The 26,644-nt window shown below is 48.4% G+C and overlaps 1 protein-coding gene across 1 annotated transcript in view; it reads left to right on the top strand.

Annotated features, from left to right (window-relative positions):
* TTC21A (tetratricopeptide repeat domain 21A) overlaps positions 1-26,644 on the top strand; it is a 465,179-nt gene that overhangs the window by 14,403 nt on the left and 424,132 nt on the right. Inside the window, exon 2 of the mRNA XM_078663200.1 lies at positions 25,872-26,001. Within this exon, the coding sequence (XP_078519326.1) occupies positions 25,872-26,001 (130 nt within the window). The remainder of the gene's footprint in view (positions 1-25,871; positions 26,002-26,644) is intronic.

Here is a 26,644-nt window from a genome sequence, read left to right as displayed (position 1 = left end):
GTGGCGAATTCAAGCCCTTCACATTCCACGTAGCTATATTAAGTGACATATAGATAAAGGAAAGACATCCGCTCTGCAGGCACCACTACCCCCCGCCACCCCGAACCAGGCAGTACCTCAGTCCCACTCCCCCAGGCCCTAAAGCTAACAGCGACCCAAACACTAACAACAGCACACCAAGCTATCCACGCATTCCTGTCATCACCACCCCACCGACCAACCCGCCCCAACACCCCATCTCCCCGTCCCTCCCTCCCCCCAACAGTCCCCCCGTAAGCCACACGTCCAGGCCCCGACAACCCTCAAAGCCGGACGAACAATCCCAGAACTCAACGGCCCGGGCAATACTCAACCCCCAGGGCCCAACCCTCCCCCCCACCACCCAACCCCATCTCAAAAAAGAAACAGAAAAAATTTACTTAGCAGTCCCATCGAGGATAAGATGTAGTGGTCCTCCTGGGCTGGGGGATGTGGTGTACAGAGAGGACTCCACAGGCCACGGTACGGGGTGTCTTCTCCAAAAGTACACTAAACCCACGTTACCTGGCAGGACGTGCCCCTCCGGCATCAACCATTTTGCGGCCCAAAGGTTCAAGCAGCTCCGGAGCTTTGTTGGGAAGGCGCCAGAGGCGTGGAGGCCACCGAAGCCACCGCACTCCCTCTCTCCTGTAAGCTAGCCACTCGGTCAGGCCGCCCACGCTCCGCGGCCCGGCCCACTCTCTGCCACAAGGAAGAACGCCTGCGTCGCCGCCTCGGCGATCCGCCAGACTCCTGCGAGGGGGGCTCCTCCTCCAGCCCTAACAAATCCTTGGCCACCTGGAGAGATCGAATCTGCACAAGCCTGTTCTCCCACCGGAAGATGATGCGGAAGGGGTGTCCCCACGAATAGGAGATGTCGCGCTCCCGAAGGAAGGCCGTCACCGGGCGGAACTCCCTCCGCTTCTGAAGGGTCGCCGCCGCCAAATCCTGGTACAGCTGCGGGCGGTGTTCCCTAAATTGCAAGGAAGGGATAGTGCGCGCCTTCCGTAGGATCCTCTCCTTGAGCTGGAAATCGTGTACACAGACGAGGATGTCCGGGGGGCCCCCCCCTCCCCGCCTAGGGAGACCGACCCTGTGCACCCTATCCATTCTGACTTCCTGGACATCTGCGTCGTCCAACAGTTGCAAGAAGAGGGCCTGGACATAACCCCGCAGATCGCCCGCTTCTCCGTCCCAGGGCACAGCCCGAATGCGGATGTTGTTCCGGCGGGAACGATTTTCCAGATCCTCCGCGTGGGCCTGAAGATCCAGGTTCTGCTCCGTGAGCCTAAGAACGTCCTGCTGCAGCTGATGGACATCGTTCGCAACATTCAGGTCATGGTCCTCCAGAGGGGCCACTCTTTCGCCTATGCCATCCACGTCCCTCCGCACCTCTCGGAGATCTGACGCCAGTTGGGCACGAAGTTCAGAAATGTCCTCTTTGATGGAGGCAAAAAGTTCCGTCATGAAGGCTTTGGTCGCAGGGGCCTCATCATCTGAAGTCTTGGGCGACACGCTAGGTCCGGGCGACGGCGGGTGCTGAGAATTCTTTGCCGCGCCATCCCTCCCTGGCTTCCCCTTGCGTAGGGTGGAGGACATCGTAGAGTCCTTGGAGGGTGGAGCAGACCCCCCCTCGATATGTACAAGGCACTGCAGTCCCGATGTCGGTAGCGCAAGGCTGCTGCCGGACCTTCACACTCAGGGGCCTCTAAGAGCGGGTCACAGTCCGTATGTCAGGCGCTCGTGTCTAACAATCCACCTTTGGGGGTCGTTCCGCCTCCACCGCCGTGAGCTGCTCCAGGGCAGGGGACCCTCCGCGGTCTAGGCCTACTACCAGCCTCGTCGTAGCCAGGTACGTCACACGGTCCGCTCAGTAGGCGAGGCGCACAGCTCAACTGGCAGCGCACAGGGAGGGATCCCCCCGCGAAGGGTCGGCACCGCAGGCCCAAACCAGCCAAGGGACCGCGTCACCGCAGCGGCGGGGGGCAGCCCCGCAGTCCCCGCGTCGGCCGATCTCCGACGGCCCCGCTCACCGGCACTTGTCCGCCGACTGCCACGGGACCACCAGGGCGGCCCCTCCTCTCCAGGCGCGGGAGCAGCGATCAGCGTGCGATGGGTCGGGGTTAATGCTCTCCAAGGCCGTCGCGGCTCCGCGTCTCGGTCCGGCCTCGCAGCCGCTGAACAGGAAGGCCAGCTCCTCCCCTCACGCAAGGCCGAGGCTTGCAGGGCCGCAGTCCGCCGCCGCAGCCCACGCCGCCTCCAGGCCGCCTCCGCTAGTTGCCGCAGGGCCAGACCGCACTCCACCGGTACGGGGGACCTCCGCAGGTCACCGACAGGCGCTCTGCACGCCGCTGGGAATGCTGGACAATGCTAAGCTAGGTCGGGCGCCGGAGGGACCGAAAGAGCGTCTTACTCCGTCGCCATCTTGGCCACGCCCCCGTCAAATATCTTTAATATTCCTATTAACCTATCCTTCCCTATTGTAATTTAGGGTCCCTGGGCCTCATCAGCCCCTCTATCACTTGATAAGACTGATATGTAACTACTGGATTTGCTCTTAACTACTGCAATTAATATGATTCTCACTGAATGGAAGTCCTTTCAACATCTTTCATTCCACACATGGTGTGCTTTGGTATCTTATCTCCGTAGCGTACATATGTTGCACTCTGATCGACACTCTACACCACTTATTTCTAGCGCAGTCTGGCGTTCTCTTCACAGGTGTGTTCAACGCTGCTTTCAGGACTCCGGAGCTTGTAATACTGATACTCGTACGTCTTAATATTTATTCTCCTTTTTATTTTTTTATTTTTATTTATTAATTTATTAAGCAAATGTTTCACTGTCTCACTCCCCCCTCTTTCCCCCCTCCCTCTCCTTGCCTTTCCTTCCTGTTTTCCCCTATTTTGGAAATGATGGTATTATTTGTGATACATGGCTTCTTTCCTGTCAGTCTTTACACAAATTCCTTGAATATTGTTGGACGATATAGGCTGTATCTGTTTATGTACCATTTTTGCATTTTTATTAGATGGTTAAGTTGTTTTTCCATATAGGTATATGTTAGAAATGGGGATCTCTTGTTGGCAGCGGCTGGCGCCGAGGTCCAAATAGGGATCGTTCTTCCTAAGTCAGAGTAAGGGGGTTACACCCTTTGATAACCCCTGCTCAACCCTGTGGTAACGTCCTTTCTCTCTCGTTACACGGACAGAGGTTAGTCTTGACATCCAGAAGTAACACATCCTGTTGGGGTTTCAGCACAGATCTTTATACCCAAAAGTCTTTGTTCTCAAAAAGTCACAATTCACTGAACCCATCCAGAACCAGTTTCGTGTCGTTCTGGAGCACTTTATTTACGAGGCGGCATCCTGCCTTTCAGGAAGAGGGGGTCTACCATCAGACGCACAATGGGAGGTCGAGCCATCATTCACCTTGCCAGGCACAGCCCTACTCAGATCTCTCTATTCAATCCAGGTCAGTCTCAGGCTGCCCTGACCCTCCAAACCCAGACAGCCAATACACATAACAGCAGTGCACATGGGAAGGCTATGGGAAGAAAATACCTACTTCCCAAAAGCGGTAGTTTTAAACACAGAAAAAAAAAATAATCGTCACTAAAAAGATGCACTGTATTATTAGGAGCCCAGGCTTACTAAATTCGATGTTCCTATTATGTTCCTTGGGTCCATTAGGAGTATACTAATTCATACAGTCAATTTACAATAGGGAGCATTCGCACTGTGGCACTGAATGGCAGTGGCACAGCGCCCAGAGTATCTAACACAAGCAAACACAGATGAGACAAAAGCGAAAAATGGAAGGGAGACCCACGCCAATGGTGCCAGGTCTAACAGTATACCTTTTTTCTTATCTCTTTAATGCTGCCATTTGACTCTTGTTTTATATCTACATATGTAAGACCTTTATATTTTCCACACGTATACTGTCTTATTTAGCCTGCATCACTTATTATATTTTATGAACTCATATATTCCTTTGTTTTAAAATCCCAATAAAACTCTTTAGATTTATAATTTCTTTATTGAATTTTAAGATTAATTGCACACAGAAGACAACAAAATCAACACACTAGGTGCACACAAAATAAAAGTCTTTAAACAGAAAATGTCCCTTCCTGTAATGAGGACACACTTAACCATCAGATCCTTTTTGTGCTCCGCTTCACACCCATTAATATGTTTCTTTTAAGTCTTATATAGTGTTATACAGCTTTGAGAATGACTCTTGGCACTGTTCATTGTCTGTGGGTGCCTCAGAATTCGATTTCAGGTTTTCCATTGTTGCAGGCCAGAATTTAAGTAATCCTGTGATGATCATTTCTTGGAATTGCGTCCTAGTTTTCTTGGGTGCTGGTGCCATGTTCATTGAGCTGTGGGTTTGTGTGTGTGTGTGGCTTTTTTATACAAACTTTATTGGGCATTTGCAAAACATATACCAATACAGTATAGACATTTGGATGAGCATGTGAACTAATATATACCTCCTGTCAATAAACAGGCATCTCAGCACTTCTGTATAACCAACCATATGTAGTCAGTAATCGCTCAAGATCTGCATTTGCAAATAGAAATCTCACATCCCACCTTGACAAGCAGTGCATAATTAAAACTAACCCCCCACCCTCCAACAAGAGGCGACCCGACCCTCTCTACCCTCCCACCTCCCCCCAGGCGTGTGATGGAATACTGTATTCGGGTAGTTATCCTAGGGCCATTCTCTAGCAATTTCACCCCATCATCGTGGGATCCGTGGGCTCCAGAGGGTTACTGGCAAGGGAGAACCCTGCAGCGCCCTCTCTCTCCTCCACACGGCCGCCCATTACAAGTTACAAATTGTCTACCTGTGGGGCTTCCCAATTACTCTCATCTGCGATATCATTGAGCTGCTTAAGGTGCAGCGTCTGAGCTTCCCAAGCCCTGGCTGCTTACAACGCCTTCTCACTCCCATTACGTTTAGCGTCCTGTAGCCGTGCCGTTCCCTCACAACCTGCCCAGCGCTCAAACTCTCTTCTCCATCTGCCTATGCTACGACCCCCCTTTGCCTTCCAATGGCTCGTAATATCCTGCTTCGCTAGTATCAATCCTGAAATTTACTGGCGACCTTATTCTTAGAAGTGTGTGGGAATCTGTGGAGTAAACAGTAACCTGGATTCAGGTGCACTTCCTTTTCAGTAATTTTGGCTAAAAGCTCCGTCACCTCCCTCCAGAAATGTCCTCTAGCCGGGCAGCCCCAAAACATATGAAGGAACTCTGCTCCTATTTCTCCGCATCTGGGACAAGCCGCCGATATCATATTAAAATACTTATTGAGATGCCTTGGGGTAAGGTACGCCCTATGGAAGACGTAAACGTTTACCAGCTGGAACTTAGCATTCCTGGTGACCTTACTGATGCTCTCCGTGAGCTCTCCCCATGCTCTGTCCTCTATAGGCTCACCTAAATCCTCCTCCCACTTCTGTTGTAGCCCCTGAAGCAGCAGGAGCGTTGCCATGCTCAAACAACAGGGGAGATAGCGGGAACCCCTGTCTCGTCCCCCTCTCTACCTCGTATCTGCCCGATATAAGCTTTTCCATCCGAACCCAAGCAGTGGAGTCTCTGTACAACAGGGCAGTCCATGCTGCAAACACCTGCCCTAACCAGAAGGGTTGCATCACGCTAAATAAATACTGCCATTCATGACTAACGTAAGCCTTTTCGATATCGATTGTTAGGATACTAGCTTCGTCCTCACAATATGAGTCTGCCCTCAGCAATCGTAGCAATCGTCACACCTTCATTGCCGTATTGCATGTCAGTATGAAGCCAGCCTGGTCCCAGTGTATGAGACTCGTCATACGTGGCAACAGGTGTGTGGCCAGTATCCTACTCAGGATTTTATAATACAGATTGAACATCGACATGGTTGATATGCCATGTTGTCACATGCCTGTTTCCCTGGTTTTAATAATGGGACTTTCACGGCCTCCCTAGTTGTCCCCGGAAGGTTCCCCTCCTGTTTTGCCTGATCATATAAAGCTACCAGTCGGGGTCCCAGCAGGTCTATGTATGTAGCATAAAACTCTATGGGAAACCCATCTGTACCCGGCGTATTGTTTCAGGCAATAGTCTTAACAGCGCTTTTGACCTCGCTCATCTCTTTCTCCCTCCCCAAGACCTCTGCCTCGTCCTCATCTTGTGTGGGCAATTCAACTCACTCCATGAAGTCGGCGAGTTCTACGGCCGTGGGGGAAGATTTACTCTTATAAAGGGTGGTGTAATAATTGCAGAAGTGCTGGTTGATATCCTGCTGGCGGTACCACACTCCCCCTGGTCCTCCCTCATTTCTAGGATAATGGATCCCCTCTTAGCCGTATTGGCCAGCCATGCTAGTAGAGCCCCAGGCTTGTCCCTCTCAGACTGTGCCCTTGCCATATAGTTCTTATAATCAAAACAGCGCAATCTTTCTACGTGCCACTTGTAGCGTGTCCTGTAAACGAGTTCTCCTCACCCGTACCGCTGCAGAGATGCTCCTATTCCTGAGTACCACTTTAAACGCTTCCCACTCCGTCGTGAGTGACGAGGCTGTTCCTTCGCTCTCCACAAAGTATTGTGCAATGACTGTGCGTATCTCGGCCTGGTACACCTGATCCTCCAGATTCTCTGGCCTAAGACACCAAGTAGGAATGCTCGTTCGAACCATGAACCAGCTAAGACAGACCAGCAAAGGATTGTGATCCAAAATCGTACGGGCCAAATACTCACTGTTCTGTATGTGCCCATGGACATCAGGAGTGCACAAAACCACGTCTAATCGGATATGGAGTTCGTGCATGGGGAGAAGAAAGAGAAGTCCCGGTCCCAGGGTGTTGTGCCCTCCAGGAGTCCACCAATCCCCAGTGTTGTTGCCAGTTTCTACTCGCCCTTGCCACTTTGTAAGCAGGGGAGTCATGGAGCTGTGGATGGAATCGATCAAGGCTCACGTCTTCAACACTATTATAGCCCCCCCCCCAAGAGCACCGAACCCGATAGTGCTTGCGCCAATGATCTTGAGAGGCCCGCTAAGAATGAACCTTGAGCTACATTCGGGGCATAAATGCTCCCGATCGTGACGTCCCTCCCATCTAGTTTACCCAACACCACTGCATACCTCCCTTCCGGACCTATGAATTCTCTGGTGCACTGGAAGGGGACCCTAGCTCGCACCCACACCAACACTCCCCTAGCCAAAGCTGAATAACTCGTGTAAAATAATTGTCCTCGCCAGCGACGCTTCAAAGCAGCCCCCTCTTTCGCAGGGATATGGATCTCCTGTAATAATGCAATTTGCGCCCCCTACGCACCAGAAATGAATGTATCTTATGCCTTTTTGTCGTGGAGTGTATCCCACGGACATTCCTGGAGCTACATTGATAATTCATGTTGGATCCCATGGAAAAAGCATTGAGCTATACCTATCAAAACATTTTCTCAAGATACGCATTGTCCCCTGTGAAGATCTCCAAAACAAGTGAATTACCCAACTCCCCTTCCCCAGGACAGGTTGTGACTCCCCTCCCATCCAAACTCTGAAACAGTAATGTGTATATGAGTGTAGTGCCTGGAGCCCCGACTCGGTACCCCATCCACTCAGACCCCCCCACAAAACTGATAACCATGGGTCCCTCCCCAGTTCCTCAACACTACTGCCTGCAACATTATCTACCATAGCTCCCCCTCCCATATAGTCTTGTGCATACAGTTTTTGAAAAGGATATAGTTCGCCAACAGTTACAATCCTTGAACTCTGGATCATCAAAGTCAGCCCAACTCATCTGCGTGGAGGTGTCACAACAGGCAACTCAGTTTCCGAATCCTCCACAGCACTCATTATTAGAGAGCTCTCCGTCCAACCACCTTCCTGATCACTTCTCGCTGACCTAGGACTGGATCCCGCTTGACTGAGCTCCACCACCGCCCTGATGACCTAGCTCCGTTCAACTTGGGCCTCTGTCGAAGTTGGCGCTCCGAGTGGGCCATGACTCGCTCCACCATCTCCTGTACTCGATCTCGGTGAACTATTACCTGATCTGCTTCCCGGTACAGTATTCAGCCAGTCCCAGGCCTCTTGCAGCGTCTGAAAGAACAACGTGCCTTTGGGCACCACAACCCGCAACCTAGCTGGAAACAGCATGGCATAGGGCATCTGCAGTTGCCGAAGTTTCTGCTTTACTGCTAGGAACGTATACCTTTGCCGTTGCACTTCCCTGATAAAATCTGGAAATACCATCACCTTACTGTTTTCAATTTGCAGGTCCGTCAGCTGTCGAGCCTGCTTGAGTTTATGGTCTCTGTCTCTGAAATGGAGCAGGCGATGTCCCAAGTTTGGGAGGCCTGGCTGGCACCCTATGCACTCTGTCAATGGTGTAAAATTGCGACAGTCCCTCGGGTGCTACTTCCTTCTGAATCCAGTCCTCCAAATATTGGACTATGGCATCCCCTTCCTCCTTTTTGGGCACTCCGACGATGCACAGGTTATTGAGGCGGGACCTCCCTTTACTATCCTCAGCGCGAGCCTCCAGGATCTTGACCTTCACCGCCACCTCCGTGAGAGATTTCTTTAGTTGCGTAACCTCCGAGGGGATATCTGCAAGCACTTTCTCCGTGCCAGTGACCCGTTCCACCAGTTGGCGATGGTCGTCCTTAAAGAGGCCGAGGTCGGTGTCAATAGAGCCTGTTTTGGCCTCAAGCGCTTCCCGGGATGCCATGATAGCTTCCGTTATATCAGCTAACGTGGGCTTTGTGGTGGGCACATCCTTCCCAGGGTCCAGGGTGTCCTCTTTCTCATCTGTTTGCCCCCCCCTTCTTTTACAGACATTAATCCCAGGTTGCAAGACACACTGTTGAAACTGCCCCTGGCTGGTCCTGATGAAGGTGGTTCACATTGCAGTTCTTCCACCGAAACGTGTCTGCCATTCCTTTAGCTAGATCTAACCCTTTGGTTACTGGTGTAGAAACAACAGGATGTCTTCTTGGTTGTAGTGGAGTTGTGCATGAGTAGGGTGTGTGAGTGAGTATATGTGGTTGTGTTTCTTGACCTGGTGTATTATAACTGTCTTGCTTTTTAAGAGATTTATAAAACGACTCTTTTTTTCATGTAACTGAATTTTAAGTAAATTTTGTACATGTCTCAAAAAGAAAATGATATGAAATACAGTAAATAACTATCTGTTTCGAAAATGAGAAAAAATGATGAAATGAATGATATAAAAAGAGCTTACAAATAAAAACGAAGAAAATAAACAAAAATAAGATGAATATGTGGTTTATGTATGCCCTTTAACCTAGAGGCGGTTCCCATTGGTAAAATAGTTAGGTCAAGAGGGAGTTCTTTTTCTGTTTCTAGTTGTTTTTCCCCTTCACTCTCTGACCTTAAAGTATAATTGGGAGGGGGTCCCTACTTATATTCAATTCCCCCCCCCCTTCAGTCACAACACCTTGGCCTCTTCGTTTGGGGACTTTCCCCATGATAGTCTTCCGCCCAGGGTCTCTATGCGCGGGTTATCGCAACCTATTCGCAGGTCACCCCATTTGTGAGCACCCCCTGATGGCAATCTCTCGGTGTGCTTGACAATATGGCGCAGCAATGACCACCCCGTGTGTCCAAGATGGGAGCCTGTGCAGTTGGGCCCTCTTCATTCGCCCAGGTACTATGGACGTTTTATGCCTCAGTAATTCCTTTCACCGCTCTGCGCTGCTCCACACCTCCATCTCTCCTCAGGGGACTCTGCGCGCTCCTGCTGCTTGCGCAGGACATTAAGATTCCTAGACTCCAGACGAGGCCACGCCAACAGCAAACTTTGCTCCGCTCTGCTCCAAACAAGGGCCTGATCTCTCTCACCCCTCTCAGTGCAGTCGCAGTTCAGGGCTCGTCTCCCCACAATGCTGCATGGTGCATTGGAACCCATCAGACACTGCCATACTCCCAGTTGGGGACTTGGTGGTGCGAAGATGCACTGTCCTGTAGGACTACACTCCCCTCTGGGCAGATCACACACCTGTCAATGGGGCTGACTGACGGGTCCTTGCTTCTCTCCGATCGCGCCTTTGGCGTGATGACTGCTCGCGGCCACACCCAGCTTCTGTCCGGTACAGCCGCTCAGCTCGCACTTTGCCTCACTTGGCACCTGGCTCACCCTGCTTGACTTATGGAGGCTAAAAGGCCCCTCTTCAGCGTTCACATTTCACTCCAGGCGTCCTCCGGCACGACAACTGTAGCCGGCCGCGTCCAGTATCCTGTCAGCACAGCTCGACTGTCACCACACACGGCATCCGGCTCTTCTTCCCTGCCTCACGGTGGCGGAGCAGTCCCTCTCCAATGTCCATGCACTCCTGCAGCGCTGGTACCCGCTACGGGTTGCTCCCCATTGCACGTCTCAGGGGATGATGGGCTTCAAGGCCCAGCTCACGTCTCAGGCGCCATCTTGAGCGCCGCCTCTCAAGAACGCCGTGCCGCAGAGCTCGATATTTCTTGGTGTGTCGTTGTGGGCCCCCTCACCCTGCACTCTCGCCGGTTCTCGGCGGGGGCAGCTATCGGGTCCGCCGTGTTTGGGCCGCTGGGGGCTCAGGATCTTGCTGAGTAAGGAAGCCCGGGGCCGGAGCTCTGAGGTCCGCTTCCTCCTACATTGGTGTCCACCCCCACCCCCTAGCTGTGGGTGGGTTTTAATGTCTGATAGATATTGTGGAGTACATTTACCCATCACTTACACAGGATTACCACCTGGTTGTTGTTTTTTTTACCAGCATAACCAGTATTTTAATGCCCCGACCAGTACAAAAATTAGTTAAATTAACTAATGCCTGTATAGTTCCTCCTCATCAGTACACACTTTTAACAGTTAATGCAAGAAGAATGCAGGTTAAAACGTTTTCTATAGCTGCCTTAATGATACCTGACTGATAATTAAAGTAAACAAAAAGCCATTTTAGTAATGAATAAAGACAAATGTATGTAAAGTTGTAATTAAATATCATGTACGAACCTCTACAGAATCGTAAGTCCTAGTTTTTCCTGGGTGTGAGGGATGACGACTCAGCAGGTTTGTGCTACTTAAACATGTCTAAAAGTATGCAATATTTAAAACTGCTTCAAACATCAAAACATCTACCTTGTGAAATGTGATTCTTAAACCACTGTAAAATGGGGAGGGGGTGACTCTGGGTAGGGAAAAAGGGACTTGTTTCAGACATTGTCAAGTTAGTGGGGTCACTCTGGATCCATTGTCCAGTGAACTATGTGGGCTCTGGGCACAATTCCAGTTCAAACTCAAACCAGGATCTACGTTCATGTTTTATTCAGGAATACTTATTGTGGGGAAAGACTTGTAAGCCAAAGTAGATGCCCTAGGGATACTATTTTGTAGAGACTTGCATTGTATAACCACCAGTTGTGGTTGAAATGCTTGAGTTGGAGGCTCCTGCCAAATATGTCATATACTGGTTCTTACTTGCAACAGAGGAACTTGGATTCAGGGTAAGTGATCTACAGTAGCTTTAAACCACAATATATCTTGAATCGTTGGGCTTGAAAAGAAGATCCAAACAAATCTAGATTAAGGATTGCCAGACTTAGTCAAAGGGACACCACCTTAGGATGTAATGTGAAAAGAAAAACCAGCTGTGTCTCTCTCAGGCTGGAAGCAGGGTGATCATGTTTGCCCTCCCAGTCGGAGGAGGGTTTAAAGGGATACCACAGGCTTACCAAATGAAGTCGTAGTATGCCTTCAGCTGGTCTTCAACTTTTTGTGAAGCTAATGTCATTAGTTTCAAATGGGGTCACATTCTCTTGTGGCTCCTGGATGACACTCCTTTCCCTGAATCATTCTTTGTTCATCTCTGTTTTTGGGAAGTACAGCTCCTTTCTTCCCAGCAGGTGTTTCCAGTAGCTAAGGCATGGTTTCAGCAATTGTCAGGGAAAAACAACTTTCTGAGGCCTGGTACTAGGCAGAGAGTTTTATGTTGATGCTGCAGATATTCTGAAGAGAAGCTGAGTACATAAAACTGGCCAGAGATTATTTCAGAGAAGCACTGGTGGGAAAGCTTGGCCAGCCAAAAGTTGTCCCATGTTTAAAATCTATTAACTTGCCCAACTACAGCCAATCATATCTTCTTGAGATTTCTGTATGCAGGATGGTTGGGGACAGTAAGGAACCTCACAAAGGAATTAGACCGTTTAGATTTCCTGATTGCAAAAGCAGCAAAGCCAATCTTGATGGAAGCTCTCCAGTCAAGCTTGGATATGTTTGTAACTGACAGTGGATTCTCTAAATGCTTCCAAATCGACCACAAGGGGTTGTTACATGAAAATGCCAGCTTCACAAAGCATGATAGTTGAGAAACTCTATTGTGGTAACATGAAGGACACCATCCCCACAGCACATTTAATATGCGCTCTTCCTTGCCACCACACATAACATACATTTAAGAAGAAGCAACACACTCCTTTGTGGGGAAAAATAGGATTTCAAATGGAGGCTGGTGGGTGACTTTTCCCCCAGAGGCCTTTATCCAGAACTGTAGTCTCAGCTGACACCAACCTTACATCTCCCCATAGCCTGGTGAGTGTGCCATTGCCACGCTAACTACAAATGGGGCCCATTTTGGATATACCATATTCTAATAGAGCCTTGTGCTCTATTTGTGAAGAAAGGCAAAGCAATAGGGTGCATGCCCCTGGACTCACAAATCTTTAGGTCTTTGGGAAAAACACAATGTTTGCGAGAAAGCTCAGCATAAGGCAGGGTGACACAGTTGTCTATCCAGTTATCCATCAGTGCAATGATTGTCTCTTCTACTGGAGAGGACTCTAGTATCCCACACCCACACTACTTTCTATACAGTTTTCTACCTTCTAGTATGGTCCTTTTATTTTATAGTTCCATACATTGTACGCATTTTAACAACCACGTTTTTAGGTCTCGGCTATCGTAGGCTGCCCACATGCGCAGTCTCGCTAGCGAGATTTTATGTTCTTAGTCGTGAGGCTTAAACCCGCCCCTCTTCTCCATTGGCTGGCTTCCTAAACGGCAGCCAGCCATTGGAGAAGAGGTTTGTTTGTCAATTTAAGCCCCGTCTTTTTCGGATTGAGGGGTGTGTTTTTTCGCTTCTTTTTCTCCTCTTCCCATTGGCTGGAATGTAAACAACAAGAAGTCAAAACACGCCCGTTGTTTACATTCCAGCCAATGGGAAGAGGAGAAAAAAACCCACGCCCCCCCAGTTTGAAAATGACGGGACATTTCTCTGTCTCTTTTGTGCTTGACCTCGGAGAAACATGGTGTGTCGCCTCCTCTCCCTCCACCCCTCTTCTCACCTCGGCTCTCCCGGGCTCTCCCGTCCCGGCCGATGCGCTCCCTGGCTGCCGCTGGGCTCTGAGTGTGCCCGCCTTCTGCCGCCCCCCCCCTTCCCCGGCCGAAACAGAGAAGGCTTCCCCCTGTTGCATTCCCTGCTCCTTGCACCGGTGCCTCACTCCGGTGCTCAGGGCAGGCTCCCGCAGTGTTGGTGTCACCCTCCGGGATCCATGGAGTCTCTACCTATGGGTATTGCCATCTAAGGGAGGAATAGCTAGGTAAGAGCGTCGGATATTGTCCGGCGCTGGCCTGGGCGCAGATACGAGGTCTGGGACGGGCTCCGTTCGTCGCAGCTTGTTTGCCGCCAGAGTTGGAGCCTTGGCTGGAGGTGTTTACTGCATGCCGCTCTCTGTGTTGTGCTACCCCTCGTGTTGTCACTTGATTTCCACAGGCTGTACCACAAGCTTTATTTTCTCACAGTCCTTTGAACTATGGCTACTCCACGGTACCGCGAAAAAAAAGCTTGTTGCGATCTCGCAGTCCAACGGCTGTCGCGTTCTGCGGGTCTGCATTGAGCGCAACAGGGCTACGGCGAGTTGCTGCTTTCCCGGATTCTCAAAGGGTTTACGATGCACGATCCTCTTCCTGGGAGGGACGGAACTGGGCCGTTCCTGGGAGTTCAGTGTGAACTCTGTGATACGGGGCGGGATCTCGGGGTCTGCCTGGGTTTGTAGCACGAGGCCCCGGAGTCCCCTCGGGTGGTGGGTGAGCAAACAGCTTCCGTGCTGCTACTGATTAAGAAACCCGATGATCACTGTGAGGGTAGGTTCGCGCATTGCTCCGTGGAAGCCCAGGCGGCATGCAGTTGTTTCCCCCTGCACGCCTTAGGTTTTTAAAGGTACAGCGCAGCAACTTGACAGCAGGCTTGTTTTTGCCCCCCCCCTGTAATCACTGTCCGTGTCTCATTCCGATGCGCGGACTCGCTTTTAGATCTTTCCGTCCAGCTAGCCTAGCTGCATTGTTCTGCAGATCCGAGTGGGGGTGTGGTGTGGTGTAGGGCCCTGCTTACAGGTCACTTCCTCCCCGTGTGTTAGCATACCGTCCCGCACCTGGTATTTTCAGCGTCTCACGCTCCCGTCCGTGGGGGGAGAGGTTTAGCTCACTCCCCGTGTCAGTGTTTGTGTGGGTTTGTACTGCCAAGGGCTGTTATTTTCAGATGCACCCCCCGTCCACTCCCCCACCCCCAGACATTCTCCGCCATACACGGCTCGCGCATTGGCGCTCGCACCGCCCACCCCGAAGAGCACGGGTTCACCCTCCAAGCCCCCGAGGCACAGGAAGAGGTTTGATGGTGGGGGCCGTGGCCAAACGCCTTTTGCTATGTTAATGCCAGTGATGTGGCTATTACAGGTGGCAGCCTGTTGGAGGTCTGTAGACAGATTAATCCTTGACGCTGACTGCCCCACTCGTCCCCCCATAATTGAGCATTTTGCCGCCTGCTTCTGCTTCAGCTCAATGCCCGATCGGATAGTTTTATCAGATTCGGAGGCCCAACCCATTCTAGAAAACAGCTTTTCTGAACATGGCCTGTTACACTATGAAGATAAAGACCCTGGGCCGGGTAAAACGCCGTCCGAGGCAGGAGGCCCTCCCCGCCCCATTTGCATGCAGACTAGGCCGGCGGGGGCTAGGATTGGCCCCCTCTCAAATGAGGCGAACCCCCTCCAAATCAAGGGGTGGGCTAGTTAGGGCGAGGGGGGATAAAAGGGGCCAATGGCCCAATGTAGGCACATACACCCCCCTCTACCGGGCAGGTCTCACACCATGGAGGGGTTGGTGCGGCGATGATGACCCCAAGCCTTGTTGGCAGCATAGAGCGAGGTGAGCAATGGCGCGAAACCGGGACATCCGTGGCAAGAATGGGCAGGTAGCGCAACAAGGGGGGAGGAAGCACCAGAGTCTCCCAACGGTAATGCGGGAGAAGCAGGTTCGAATCTCGGCGGCACTCAACAAACTGGGAGGCTTGGCAGATCGCATCCTAAGCTAGTTAAATAAAGCACATTGCATCCGTGTAGTTTGAGGATAACACCATGTTTCTGGGCAAATCATACCTCAATGTTACATATCAAAGTCTCGCTATGCACTTGTAATTAGTGTGTGCTTTACGGGGATGTGGCGCACCTCATGGTACTGGTATAACCAGAAACTCTGACCTTGTCTGTCTTTTGATCAGTGTGTGCTCTTTTCAGGATCACACTTAAAGATTCATTAATGTGCGCATCACTGATTGATCTTCAGTACACCCTTAAAGATGCCGCCTGGAGCCTAATCACACCCTTTAAATAGTGCGCACAGCACTGATTTGCCCTGCAGGGCATGCGTGGTTGCAGCCGCACATCCCAAAGATAGAGTCAGTGCACGTGGCTTCATCTGGAACTGCTAGTCTTTCTAGAAATAGTGTGCACGCCACTAACTGTTAGGTCATACTGATGCCCACAATTCCTCAGTAAACAACCTTAATGTTCATGCCTGAAACTGATAGGAATAAGATGCTGCTGAAAGCAGGCCAAGCCGGCTGGCTGCCAGGGGAAAAAAGTGTGCGCTTTTCACAAAAGAAAAAGAAAAAATGTGGGCCGGCTGACGCCGCAAGCATGTGTCAATTTTATGTCGACAAAAGCGAGGGATAGGGAAGGGAAGGAGCAGCAATGGAAGAGATACCTGAAATGAGAAGATGGAAGGGTTAGCATGCATGAAAGACTGGCTACTCTCATTTAGTCTCGCTATTTAAGAACACACACCTAGAATGATTCCTTCCGGAAGTGAACCCTTCCACCTTGTCGTGGTGAAGTAAGATGCGTCTCTTATCACCTTGATCAGAACACCCCTACAATACAAAGCAAAACGTTACCATTATCCTCAATCATCCAAAAGTATAAATGGGAAACTCTCAATCTGCCACATACGTACCCTCTCTTGCACTCCCAGATATCCAAAGAATAACTCTCTCCAGAACAAACAAAAAGCCTGGGGTGATATCAAGAAAGGAAGAAGGGGTCTGGTCATTTCCTTCACCAGAGACCCTTTGCTACTCCAAATAGTTACAGAAAAATTAAAGAATTTCCACAGTTCAACCTTCTTGCCCAGCAATAAAGTTTGTTGAAATGCGACAGTTTGTTTTCTGCACAAAAATAAAGAAAATGCAAAGTTCTGCATCACGGGTCAGTCTTATCAGAACGCCGGATTAAGCACCATGGGACCGATGTAGGTAAATGTAATTTACCGACTCTAAAATACCGAATTTTACAGATTCTGTATTTTAGAATCGGTAAATGCTATGTAGGTAAAAAAATCAGTATTTTTTACCGATTCGGTAAAATTCGGTATCTGTCATTCGGAATTTACCGAATTGGTATTTACCGAATCGGTATTTACCGAATCGGTATTTCCCATTCATTCCTATGGGCCCATTCGGTAAAATTCGGTATCTGTCATTCGGAATTTACCGAATTGGTATTTACCGAATCGGTATTTACCGAATCGGTATTTCCCATTCATTCCTATGGGCCCATAGGAATGAATGGGAAATACCGAATCGGTAAATACCGATTCGGTAAATTCCGAATCGGAAAGCAAGTAAAACTGAAACTGAATCAGGCAGCCAATCAGGTGCTACCACCCTCCCCCTCCCTACCAGGAAGTGGCTACACAGGCAGCTGCAAGTAATTAGAAGGTTCTGGAGAGGCAGTTGGAGCTGAGCAGAGTGCAGGAGCCACAGAAAGAGATTTGCACTTTTAAATTGTGAAAATGACAAGCAGCAGTGAAAAGGAGCAGCCAGAGAGGAAACTGTAATTCAGCTCCATGGAGCTACAGGTCCTTGTGGAGGAGGTGGTGAAGGAACACCAGAATTTATTTGGCAAGCTGTCCCTGACTGTGCCTGAATCTGCCAAGAGAAAGATTTGGCTGCACATTCAAACAAAGGTTAATGCTGTTGGAGTGACTCCAAGGGACATAGAGGACCTGAAGAAGAGGTGGTATGACCTCAGGAGCCTGACCAAGAAAAACCTCTCTGAAATCCACAAACAGGCAAAGAAAACTGGAGGAGGGAAGAACCGTGCACCCCCCCTGACTGACCTGGAGGAGCTGGTGGGGTCCACCATTGAACCTGAGAGCGTCTGTGGACTGGGAGATGCAGACAGCTCAGCCAGAGCTGCAACCAAAAAAGGTAAGATGCATGCACAGCAATCACCCCCACCCCATCAGCCTTCCCTTTTCCCCATGTGGCATAGTTAACCCCAGTCCAGTAGAGGTTGCACTATATAGGAGCAATGCATCATGGGACATGTAGTCAGTAAATGAAAGACCATGTCATTCAGCCCAGCAAGCAAAAAGTCAGGCAAATCATGTCAGACATAATGAGGCGCAGGCAACATGTGAAGTGTTTGAGAGAGAAACATTTCATTGTAGTGGTTGTGAGGCAGTAGCACTGAGCTAATGTTCGTTTATATGTCCACAGGCGAGACATCTCACAAGCACGCCAGGGAGACGGAAGGCACGGCACCAGAGAGGGATGACAGCCAGGATCCAGGACCAAGTGCAGGGAATGTCACAGAGGACACAGGTGCACCAACTACACAGCCACCATCCCAAGACACAGAAATGGCTCCTAAACTGCATGCGTCCCCAGAACGTTCAGGATCCCCTCTGCTACTGTCCTCACCTGAACTGCCTGCATCACTGCCTCTGACACAAACGAGCAGGAGGCATGTAGTTGACCCACTAGTTCAAATGGAGTCATCAGCAGGTGACATGGAGGGGGATGACACACACACCATGGCAGGTGAAGGTAGCCCTGCAACACATCAGTCCACTGCAGAGGTTGCCCATACAGGTGTCAGACGCCGCAGGCACAGAGAAAGCATTGTACCAGCACATGTTGAGGGTCCCAGTGGCTTCCGTGGCCTTGAGGGGAGTATCGTCAAAATCCAGAGGATGCAGGGGAAGGCCATCCTGTCTGTGCAACGCCAGATGAGGAACCTAAACACATATATGGAAGGAATAGGGAAGGGCATTAGAGAACTGGTAGATGTGAACAAAGAGATGACACAATCGGTGCATCTTCTGTGCACCAAACTGGACCAGGACATGGCAGCTAGGCGTAAGGAGAGGCAGCGTGCGCAGCAGCAAAATAAAGCTATTAACCGCCTGGCCACAGCCACTTCCCTGCTATGCAGAAGATGCATTAACATGCAGGATGGACTCACACACAACAGCAATGAGGTGACTAGGGGCATTGCTAGTTTGACAAGTGCTGTAAAGGTGCTGATTAATTCTCAGACAGCACAAACTGCTGCTCTGGATGCACCAGAAAGTGAGGAAAGCACCAGTAGAAGCAGCATGACAAGCCCTCTTGTTGTGGAGACACGGAGGAGCAGCAGGCGCCATGGTGAGCTAGCAGCCCAAACGCACAGTGAAGAGAGCCAGCCACTTACATCTGGCACTGGTAGGCGTGGGCGTAAATGACTTGTTCAGTTAATGGGGAAGTGACCCAGGACTACCATTATTGCCTGGATGACGTTTGTGTTGCACATTTGTGCTTTTGACCACCTGCGTAGTGACAAATATTAAACTACTTTGGGTGCATACTCCACCTGTCTGTGTCTCTTTACTTACTTAAAAGTAGTTGCGTGTGATCTCTTCCGGTCTGTGTCTGCCATCTGTTGGTGTCGCAACTCCAGCTGTGTTGGGTTCAGGCAGTGCTTGTTCGTCATCATGGTCCTCATAATCAGATAATTCCACCTCGGTGCCCTTCTTCATGGCAAGGTTGTGCAACATTGCACAGGTTGCAATCATCTTCCAGCAGGTGCCCCTCCACTTTTGTGGAGGCAGCGGAACCTGCTTTTCCACAGCACAAAGGTGCGTTCCACAATGTTCCTGGTAGATTTGTGTGCCCTGTTGTATCTCCTTTGGCTGGCGGTTGAAGGGTTGAGCTAGGGAGTAAGGATGAAAGACCGGACCCCATATGCACTATCCCCTATTTGTAAAAGAAAAAGACATTACTCACATGCACACATACACATACATCTGCAATATTTATCAAGGGAGTGTCACACAGTGTTTTACCTAGCAGGTATCCTTCGCCAAATTCCCCCGCTGTCAGGCGTGTGTAGATCCCACTGTTTTGAAAGATGTATGAGTCGTGGGTACTTCCAGGAAACTTGGCAACTATGTCCGTGATGATGTACTTTTCACAACAGATTACCTGTACATTTATGGTGTGGGTAGACTTCCTCTTCCTATAAATGTACTCTGTGGCAGCAGGTGGACATATTGGTATGTGGGTGCCATCAATACAGCCAATGACATTGGGGAAATGTGCCATTTGATAAAACTCTGTCTTAGTCCTGAGCTGTTCTGCGTGCGTTGCAGGGAAGCTGATGTAATAATGCATTCTCTGCATCATGGCCTCTAAGAATTTCCTAAAAAAACGGGACAGGCAGCTCTGGGACACCCCACCTACCGCAGCAACCACACTTTGGTAACTCCCAGAGGCAAGCAGGCTACACAGCACCTGCACATGGGGTGGGATGGCGTGCGCCCTTGGGGTTGGGTGCTCCAAAAGTGGGTGGAGGTCCCTGATCAGCTCCAGGATGGTTTGGGGGTGTAGCCTGCACCTTTGTAGGATCTCTGGCTCAGTCAGTTAGATTAGGGTGATTCTCTGCCTGTAGACCTGCTCCTCCCTTCTCCAGACCCTCTCTCCTTCTGCCTGTAGCCGTAACCGCCTCGCAATCACGTAGAATGCCGCCATTCTGGTCAAACTGTAGCATTTTGGGCCCTTTTCTATAGCCTGCACCTGGTTACCACCTGATTTCAATCCATGGTAAATACAGACTCTTAAATACCGAATTTCATGCAAATTCGGTATTTTAGAGGTTACCTACATCTCAATAGTAATTTTTACCATTTCTTATTTACCGAATCGGTAACTTTACCGAATCTGTAACTTTACAGAATCGGTAAATTTACCGATTCTGTAAATTTACTGATTCTGACGTTTTTGTGGCCCCTAGATCTCAAACACCAAATACCGGTCGGTAACGGCCGAAATTCCATATTTTCGGCCATTACCGACCGGTATTTGGTTACCTACATCGGGCCCCATATCCTTGCACATCAGTATGTCCTGAAGAAAAGGAAGTCCTGCAATATACCCTCTCTGCCACCGCCAGTGATGCAACAACTCTGGGAAAATAAAGGAATCTGGTATACCTCCACAACCTCCGTTGAGTAGGAGCATCCGAAGGTCACGCTCAGCCGAGCAGAAGATAATTAGCACATATCCAGAGTTTCTCAAGTCCTCAATAATCCTAGACCCCTTCTCCGTTGCAGCCGCAAACGAAAGGGGAATATCCAACAACCTCTGCTCAACCGAGCAAGGTCACGATGCGCTACCCGGGAAAAGCCTTTCCTCTCAGCCAGCTCCACCCTCTACGCGTCTGAGCCAAGAACACGGAATCTGCGGGGGACAACGAAACTCGAATAACAGAGCGGATGGCTCTGTAACCATCTTCGCGTCTCAGCCGGGATCACGGGGAACAAACGGAACTCGAAAACAGAGCGGACTGCTCTGCACACCAAACCCAATACGGACATCAAAGTAGGAATTAAATACAGTTTACTCCTCCCAGAAGGAAGGCCTTCTGGGAGATGTAGTTTGGCCGCTCCGCCGGTATAGTAGGCGCCATGATTCATTTCCTGACAGTAGAAGAACTTGGCCACTTAATAGTAGTTCCTGAATTTCGGAACGGCTAAACCACTATCAATTTCGTTTCCATACAGTACTTTCTTACATATTCTTGTGTAGATTTAGCCCATATAAAGTAACTAAGCTGCGTGTTTGATTCTCATTTGTTAGATAAATAGGAAGGCATTGAACAGGTACAGAATTATCAGAAGTAAGTTAATTCTTCTTTTTATTGTCACTGTCCATTACGAGTCAGTAGGAGAGTAATAGAGATTCTCACCACTTTGCTATTTCTTCAAGTTACGACATACAGCGATCCTGGTGTCCATCATAAAGGCAAGGCACACTGGATATGTCCACCTATATTGCATGGACTTTTGCATGGTCTTTTCTTTTTGACATATGTAATAATCAATGTATCTAGTGTGCATTTGAGCAACAAAGAGGCTGCTAAACATTGAAATAACTGCACTTCACTGGACAGAAACTTTATTACAACTACAATGTGTGCTAATATAAAAACATATTATTTCAATTGGAATGTAGTCCCTTTCAATAGTTATTTTGGTCTTTCTCAGCATTCCATTCTATGCTTGCTGAACCTATCTTCCCTCCAGGGTGCTAGATAAAAATATGATTGGTCCTGTAGGATTGAATCTCTCAGATATCTTGGCATGCTGCATGCTATCCACCTCAGAACTGCCTTGAAGATGTGGAATTTAAGGTTATCACTTTCTTCTGAAAGGCATTGCTTTGTCCTGCGGGGCTTGGATCAGTGGCGTAGCAGAGGTGCAATGGAGCCTATGCAAGCAAGAAAATTATGTACCCCATCCTCTGGTTTTGGAGTATAAAACGTCACCAACGTGGTGGGGTGGACCTTCATGCCCCTGTGCCACTGAACCTGCTGCACTATTAATAGCTATTACCCTGGCCTGGATTTAGTACATCAAAACAGCAATATCTAATTGTTCCACTGTTTTGAGATCTCTTGCTCACTATTTCCAACCTTTTGATCATTCTCTTCATGTCCTAAGATGTGCAATATCTGTGATGAGTTGTGTCCAGGTATAATTATTAGCAGTCCATAAGAGACCTCTAGAGATTCATTTTCGAGATGGGAAAGGCAAACAAAAACATTGGGTATTCCTCAGTCTTTTGTGTCACATCTAGTGTAAACACATTCAGTACTATTGATGATAGCTCCACCTTTTCTGAAATTTTTTGTCTAAGGAGCAGATGCTCTTGCAACTTATTGTGTTTGACTTCATCTTCTGTGGTCAGGAACTCACTCCATCAGAAGCCAGCGTGGTTCTGGCAGGTCCAGGCAGCAGGTCAGTTGGCAGTTGTAGGGAGCCTCTGTAGCCTATTATGTCCCTGTAGCTCAGAACAGGCGCTCAGTAAGCTGGCCCTTGATGTCACTTCAGCCTGGGATGAATGGTGCAGGCCCAGGCTTGCTTCTCAACAAGCTGGGCAGCAGGCAGCTAGGCAACACAGAGCATGGCTGCAGTTAAGTAGTCCTTCTGCCAGCAAAGCAGCATTGCGTTCCTTCTTCTGTAGTATCCACAGGTCTAGAGGAGTACTGAAGTGTGGGTCTGAGGGTCCTGTTTTTATACCTGGTTCCTTCTTTGAGGTAGGGGACACTTTTAGAGAATTCCCTTTGAAGTTTCCTGCCTCCCCTACCCTAGCTCCAAGTTGACTGCGTGAACATTGTTGTGGTGACAAGTACTTTGTGCGAAGGCAGAGCATAGCCTATTGAGTTGCAAGTGGGGCAGTGAACAGCTCTGCCCCTCTGCATCCTGCCAGTTGATGACCCATCCAGGCACACCTACTCCCCCCATTTGTGTGGCTGTCTGGGAGGAATAAACAAAGTCCAACTGCCACTATACCCAGTCATGTGACCCAGGAACAGGATGCAGGCAACAAATAGAGTAGGAAAATTGCAACTTTCTAAAAGTGCCATTTCCCAATTCATTACTTAAAACCAAACTTTACCATTTAAAGAGGATTTTTAATTATTATTTCTCAGACACCAAACATGAAATGTTTACATGTTCCCATTAAAATGTTAGCTCTTCTTAAATATAATAAGGCAACTCAGTGTTATCCTACTGAAGAGGTAGGCCTCACAGTAGTGAAAAAGTTAGGAGTTTTTCACTACCTGAAGATGTAGAACTGAAAAGTACATGTCCACCTTTTAATTACAACGCACCCTGCCTTATGGGCTACAAAAGGCCTATCTCAGGGGTGCCTTATATGCAGTAAAAGGGGAGTTTAAGGCTTGGCATGGGGGTAATATTGCTCAGTCAAGTTGGCAGTTTAAAACTGCATTCAGGGTATGGAACGCATCTCCTTTTCACTCCAAGGGGACGGGGCCTCGTTTGCTGAATTGTGGCATCCTTTTGTAGCCCTGTTATGCTCTGAATTCTGCGAGCTTAATTGTCCCAAATACTGACTCCCCGTGCTGCTGCAAGACTCAGCCCAATCTCCAACACACTGAAATACCTTGCTCCACTTATGCTCTTCTTTTCTTGGACCCGACGAAATAGGGGGGTGGGGGTGAAACCGGGGAGGGGGCGAAACCGGGAAGGGGGTGGTTGCAAAACCGGGAGTTGGGTTGTTGTTCCTTGTTTCTTTTGATGATGCGCTTTATAGCACTGCAAATGCCTCCGGCCCCCAAATGGGGCTGTGTATTGCTTACTGCATCTTGTTATGTCTTCCAAATGAATACAAAGATTTAAGTCCAAAACTGCAATCAGACTGCAATTTCAGGCCTGAGACATGTTTAACAAGCTACTTAAGTAGGTGCCACAATGAGTGCTTCAGGTCTACTAATAGCATTTAATTTAATTTAATTTACAGGCCCTGGTATTTGTAGTACCACTTTACTAGGGGCTTACAAGTAAACTAATTCTGCCAATTAGTTGGAATCCAATTTTACCATGCTTAAAGGAGAGCGCACAAGCACTTTGGCACTAATCAGCAGTGGTTAAGTGCACAGCTTCCTAAAAGTCAACAAAAAATGTTTTCAGAAAACAGGAGAGTAAAGGTAAATATTTTTGGGATTACCCTGCCGAAAGAGCCAAGTTCATCACTGGGATTCTAGCAAAACTGTCCCTAAGGCCAGTACCCACAAGTCCTACAACCTGAACTGTATATTTTGCCCCATCTAAGTAAACATTTTTATTCTGAGGGCCACATCCAGTTCACAACAAATTCTTGTGTCCAGTTAACATGTTGCTGGGGCTCCCAATGTCGGTATGTAGAAGGTACACAATTCTGCGGTTAACCAATTGGTATCTAAACTGACCCTAAGTCAACATATAGTACCTTAGTCAGTTTTGCTCTCTCGCACAATGTTTTGCTCTCTGTCTGTTGCTTTGTCTGTTTCTTTTCCCCATACTCTTTTGCCTTTCTCTCTCTTCTTTCTCTTTCTCTCTTCCAGGTTCTTGCTGCCTCTTACACACACATATGCATACACAAAACACCATATATAGCACAACATACCCATGGAGGTAAAGTAAAGATCACAATTAAGGAAAAATACACAGACTTTACAAAGGGGTTGGCAGTAGGCACTCTCCCATCCAGGGGGAATGGTAAAGAGACCTGTGTACCTGAGACTAAAATCAGCTGTCACAAACAGTCATCCCATGTCTTGGCAGTGGCCATCATTGCTATGGATGGAAGTTCTCTTTGGATCTGTCAGGTGTGTAAAATGGGAAAATAAATATTTGCACTAAATACCTCAGAGATTTTTGAATATCTTAACTGTATGATTAATATTTGCGTTTGAGGTGCCATATAATGCAGGGTGCCATGCTGTGACAAAGCACGTGAATACTGTTATTGCCAATATATTCCTAGCACAGTATTTAAATCGTTCGGTCCAAATACTGCCACAGCTCATCCTATGGCTGCTCGCGGTAACTGTGTAAAACCATCGGAGGAACGCACAGCAAGTATCAAAAATATATGTGGTTGTTATACCACAACTCTTTGCTCTCAATCAATCAATCAGCATTCGCTGCTAATCACCCATGAGGCAATCTAGGCGCTGACGCTAGGTTGCTGGGCTCAGTCAAAAAGCCAGGTTCTTGAGTCACTTCCTGAATTCTGCTAGTGGGAGTGATGTTTGGGGGTAGAGGGGAAGGAGATACCAGGACTTTGGGTCAAGGTAGGAGAAGGAACAGCCTATGCGTTGGCAGATGCGTGGTGTATGTGCCAGGGCGAGTGTGGCGAAACGACGGTCTCTAGATGGTTATGGTTCAGGCGGTAGTTGAGGTATGCCATTCCTAGGTCTTGGTGGGCTTTGTAGGCGTGTTTCAATATCTAGCAATAGATTTTGGCTTTCTCAGCCTGTGTTTTATAAGTTTGAGATGATTTACAGTCTGTGGGCGCAATGGCAGGCACATCTTCTCTGGCTGACCAAAATGGGTGAAAGGCTGCATGCATGGATTTGGGTGAGTCAGATGGTTTCCTGCTAAATCAAACGTATTCCTTACAAAAAGTGCAACACACCTAGAAAAAAATGCAATATGGGTGCTTCAAAGAAATAATAAATCCATGGAAATTATAAATCAGTTACTACATATATTGATCACAATATACCTGGATCTTGTGACCATGTTATTGAAAGACTACAGAATGTACTTTGCATAGGGCTGCAAGAAGCAGGTTTCAAATGATGACTGCTTGGTACAAGATAAGCAACCTTTTCTATACTAGACTATAAATTGTGTACATCTGGATTCTAAAAGTTGTTAATTATGTGCTTTACTTTCACATTAGGCAAATATCGCATACTACAGTCAAGAAAAATATTACCGCCATGTGCAGAGTATTGCAAGAGAAGGTCTTCATAAATACAACAACGACCCCGTGCTGCAATTCTTCAAAGCGTATGGAATGTTAAAGGAAGGTAACACAGCAGAATGACGACATTGAAGTGCATGCAGATGGATAATATGTACAACTTAGGTTTATCTTATGGGTCCCATATCTCCAATATGTCCATCCAGATAATTTATACATTTTGGAAAGGGAGTTTATACTTTTGCTCCTTTTTTTCTGTTTACAAGCAAAATGGCATGTCCTAATTTAACCAACCACTGCAACTTATTTTGGGTTTAATTATTGTATACATTTGAATTATTGCTGTAGGTATTCTTGTATTTTGAACTTTTCATGCTGTATTTGATATACCGTACTATTTGGTCTTCTTAATCATTGTAGGTATCTCTTGTCTGTGCACTAGAGAAGAATAATACATTATCAAAACAAGTAGGGTAAACACCACCCTGTCTAAGGTCCCCTCCATGCATATTTGCCACATTCACTACAGCACCTACCATATCTTTATTGGCAAAAATAAACTTAGGTGACTGGTATGTTCAGTACTCTTGGCATGTTTGCCAGCCATTTCCAGCCAGGTCTGTAAATACCCCACCACCTCTTTGAGGCAGCTTTAAGTAAGGTCATCAAAAGGTTGGCGGTCTTGTGCTAGGTATATACATTAGTATCGCACAGAAAGATCTGCAGGGTTCAGAAGATGTGCCAGGCCC

Source organism: Lissotriton helveticus, chromosome 10 (assembly GCF_964261635.1).
Source record: "Lissotriton helveticus chromosome 10, aLisHel1.1, whole genome shotgun sequence".
Classification (NCBI taxonomy): domain Eukaryota; kingdom Metazoa; phylum Chordata; class Amphibia; order Caudata; family Salamandridae; genus Lissotriton; species Lissotriton helveticus.
Note: the sequence above shows the minus strand (reverse complement) of the source record. Positions and strands in the feature narration are given on the sequence as shown.